The 2,469-nt window shown below is 46.3% G+C and overlaps 1 protein-coding gene across 1 annotated transcript in view; it reads left to right on the plus strand.

The window, feature by feature from the left end:
• Positions 1 to 1,541: 1,541 nt before the first annotated feature.
• Ezr (ezrin) overlaps positions 1,542 to 2,469 on the plus strand; it is a 46,486-nt gene continuing 45,558 nt past the window's right edge. Inside the window, exons 1-2 of the mRNA XM_010625242.3 lie at positions 1,542 to 1,642; positions 2,359 to 2,449. Coding sequence (XP_010623544.1) covers positions 1,571 to 1,642; positions 2,359 to 2,449 — 163 coding nt within the window. The 5' untranslated portion in view covers positions 1,542 to 1,570. The remainder of the gene's footprint in view (positions 1,643 to 2,358; positions 2,450 to 2,469) is intronic.

Here is a 2,469-nt window from a genome sequence, read left to right on the forward strand (position 1 = left end):
TCCCAGAGTGCTGGGATTACAGGTGTGCACTACCACGCCCGGCCCAAGATCCTTGTTTTGCCAAGGGCACTGTAGACATATTTCTCTATTGCCTATTGACTGTTGACTGTTCTTTTGAAGCAAGTAAGGCTAGAGATTGTCAAACATGTGGACTTTGTTAATTTGGTTGAGATTAACCTGGCCCCTGTGTGGAGACAGGCTCCTAGGTGACTTGATAGAAAGATTAGATGGAGTATCAGAGGGTGTAACTGTTCTGTACCATAGGTCTAGTCCTTGACACTTTTCAAAGCTGTGGTTTACCCTTGCTTTGAGAACTCCAAGCAAGGCACTAAGGGTCTTATGCTTGCTCCTGGTGAGAACATACAGTTACATTCCTCTAGTTGAAACCCTGAAACCCTGAAACGAGGAGTCAGTCAAGACCAACAGTCCGCAGACGAACAGACAGCCGGACTCCCAGTTCCAGTGCATCCACGCTTCCTTCGATTATCATACATCAACAAAGCTATGACATCTGAACCCAGGAGAGGGCTTCACAAAAGGAGGGTGAAGAGGGAGGCAAGACAGGTAATAATGCGTCAGGATCCTGCAGGCCCTAAGCCAGTGCAACACAATTACCTGGAGAGGCTTGTTAGAGGTAGATTTCAGGAGCCACCTGGGATTTCCCGACCCCTAATTCCTAGGGAGGGCTCCATGAGAGGTCCTACTGCATACCTAAGCTTCAGAGCCACAGTTTCAAGCAAGTGTCCTGGGCTGCCTTGAAGTCCAGACTTCTGTAAGGCGGGTGAGTCTAAAGAACTCTAAATCTTCTAAAAGAAGATCTAAAAATTCTAAATCTTCTAAAGAAGATTCCCGATTCTAGAAGCAGGTGACCAAAAAATTATCCTTGAAAACTCCCCTAAAACTCATAAGACAAAATGTAGATGGCTTTATGGGGGGGGTTGCCCTGTTACGTGCAGTGCTTACATAGTGTGAGACAAGAGGAACATGTATACATATATGGTGAACCTAAGTTAAATGTTAGCATCATGTGACCCATCGTCCCAAGAATATCATAGGAGTATGGGTTGTGTGGCTTGCTTCAAGAGAGCAGATAAGGGCTGGAGCCATAGCTTTGGCTCTGTTTACTTCTAAACATTGTCATCTTTTCATTTTTACCACACTGCCACAGGCCATGTTTCAGAATGCCCTGAAGGGTAAAGTTCAGAAATGTTCCAGGTCTGGGGCCACTGCAATTCCAAACATCCATTTGAAAAGACAATATACTGTAAACTGAGTGATAAAAACTAGATTAGAAGCATGTTCTATCAACACAGGAACCAAAGAGGCTAACAAGGCTCCAGGTACTGATAAGGCAGCAGTGGAGTGAGTGTTGTTAAGAGGGATATATTCAATTTCCAATATGAAATGTTATCAGTGTAGGTGATTTAAATATCTTCTATAATTACTTCCTACCGCAGTTACCACTATACCCCCAAATTGGTAAAATGAAATTTTATCTTTCCGAGAGAACAGACTCGCTGACTGGAGAACAAAATCTCAGAAGAGGACTCCCCCTCCTGCAGCCTCTGAAATGCCAGGACTTGGAGCTGAGAAGTTACAGGTGCCGGCTGGGGTGCCCAAACAGCTCCCTGCCCTGCGACAGGTGGGACACCACTATTTACTCAGCACTGCACTGAGCAATTAATCCTGAATCTGGGTAGGAGGTACTGTTAGTGTCTCCATCCACACATTGGGAAACTGAGTCAGAGAGTTTGGGACTATGATCAAAGTCAGTGGTTATTCTCTGCACTAGGATAGATTTAAATGCTCACCACATTGTTCTAGGCATTTTCAGGTATTAATTAATCTAACCCTCATTACGACCCAACGAAACAGGTGCCACAGTAACGCAGTCTTACAGATGAGAAAAGTGAAGCACCAAGGGTTTAAATAACCCGCTCACCTCCTGCAAAATGTTAGTGGTGAGGTTGCCCGGCAAAGGCACTCAGGAGAAACTCTGGTCTCAACCTTTAGCCAACATCAATCACCATGTCGGACCTGTTGACGAATTGCTGGGCCCAGATCCAGAGTTTCCTAACCCCCTAGCTGGGTAGCACCTGTGAATTTCCACTCCAGCAAGTTCCCGGGGATGCTGGCGTTGCTGTTGTCAGAACCAGCGGGAACTGTCGATCCAGGCGCAACAAATTCTACTGATCTCAAAGATACACGTGTTTCTTGTGTTTTCAAAGTTCCCCTGGAAAACTATTGGCAACAAAATTTAAAGAATAAATTAATTCCTAGAATTTCCGAGACGGCTCCCAATGGAGTTGTTTTGCTAGTCAAATCAAATAAGGCCACAAATTAGGACTTTAACCACAGCCGGCTGCGAGGGAGCGACTTCCACGCTCCGATCTTCAGCCCGGGAAGGCGGAGGCCGCGCCGACCACGTGCTCAGAGACGCCGCCACCAGGTACGCGCGGCGCGGAGCCA

The sequence above is a fragment of the Fukomys damarensis genome, unplaced genomic scaffold (assembly GCF_012274545.1).
Source record: "Fukomys damarensis isolate Sample0158 unplaced genomic scaffold, DMR_v1.0_HiC HiC_scaffold_14, whole genome shotgun sequence".
Taxonomy (NCBI): domain Eukaryota; kingdom Metazoa; phylum Chordata; class Mammalia; order Rodentia; family Bathyergidae; genus Fukomys; species Fukomys damarensis.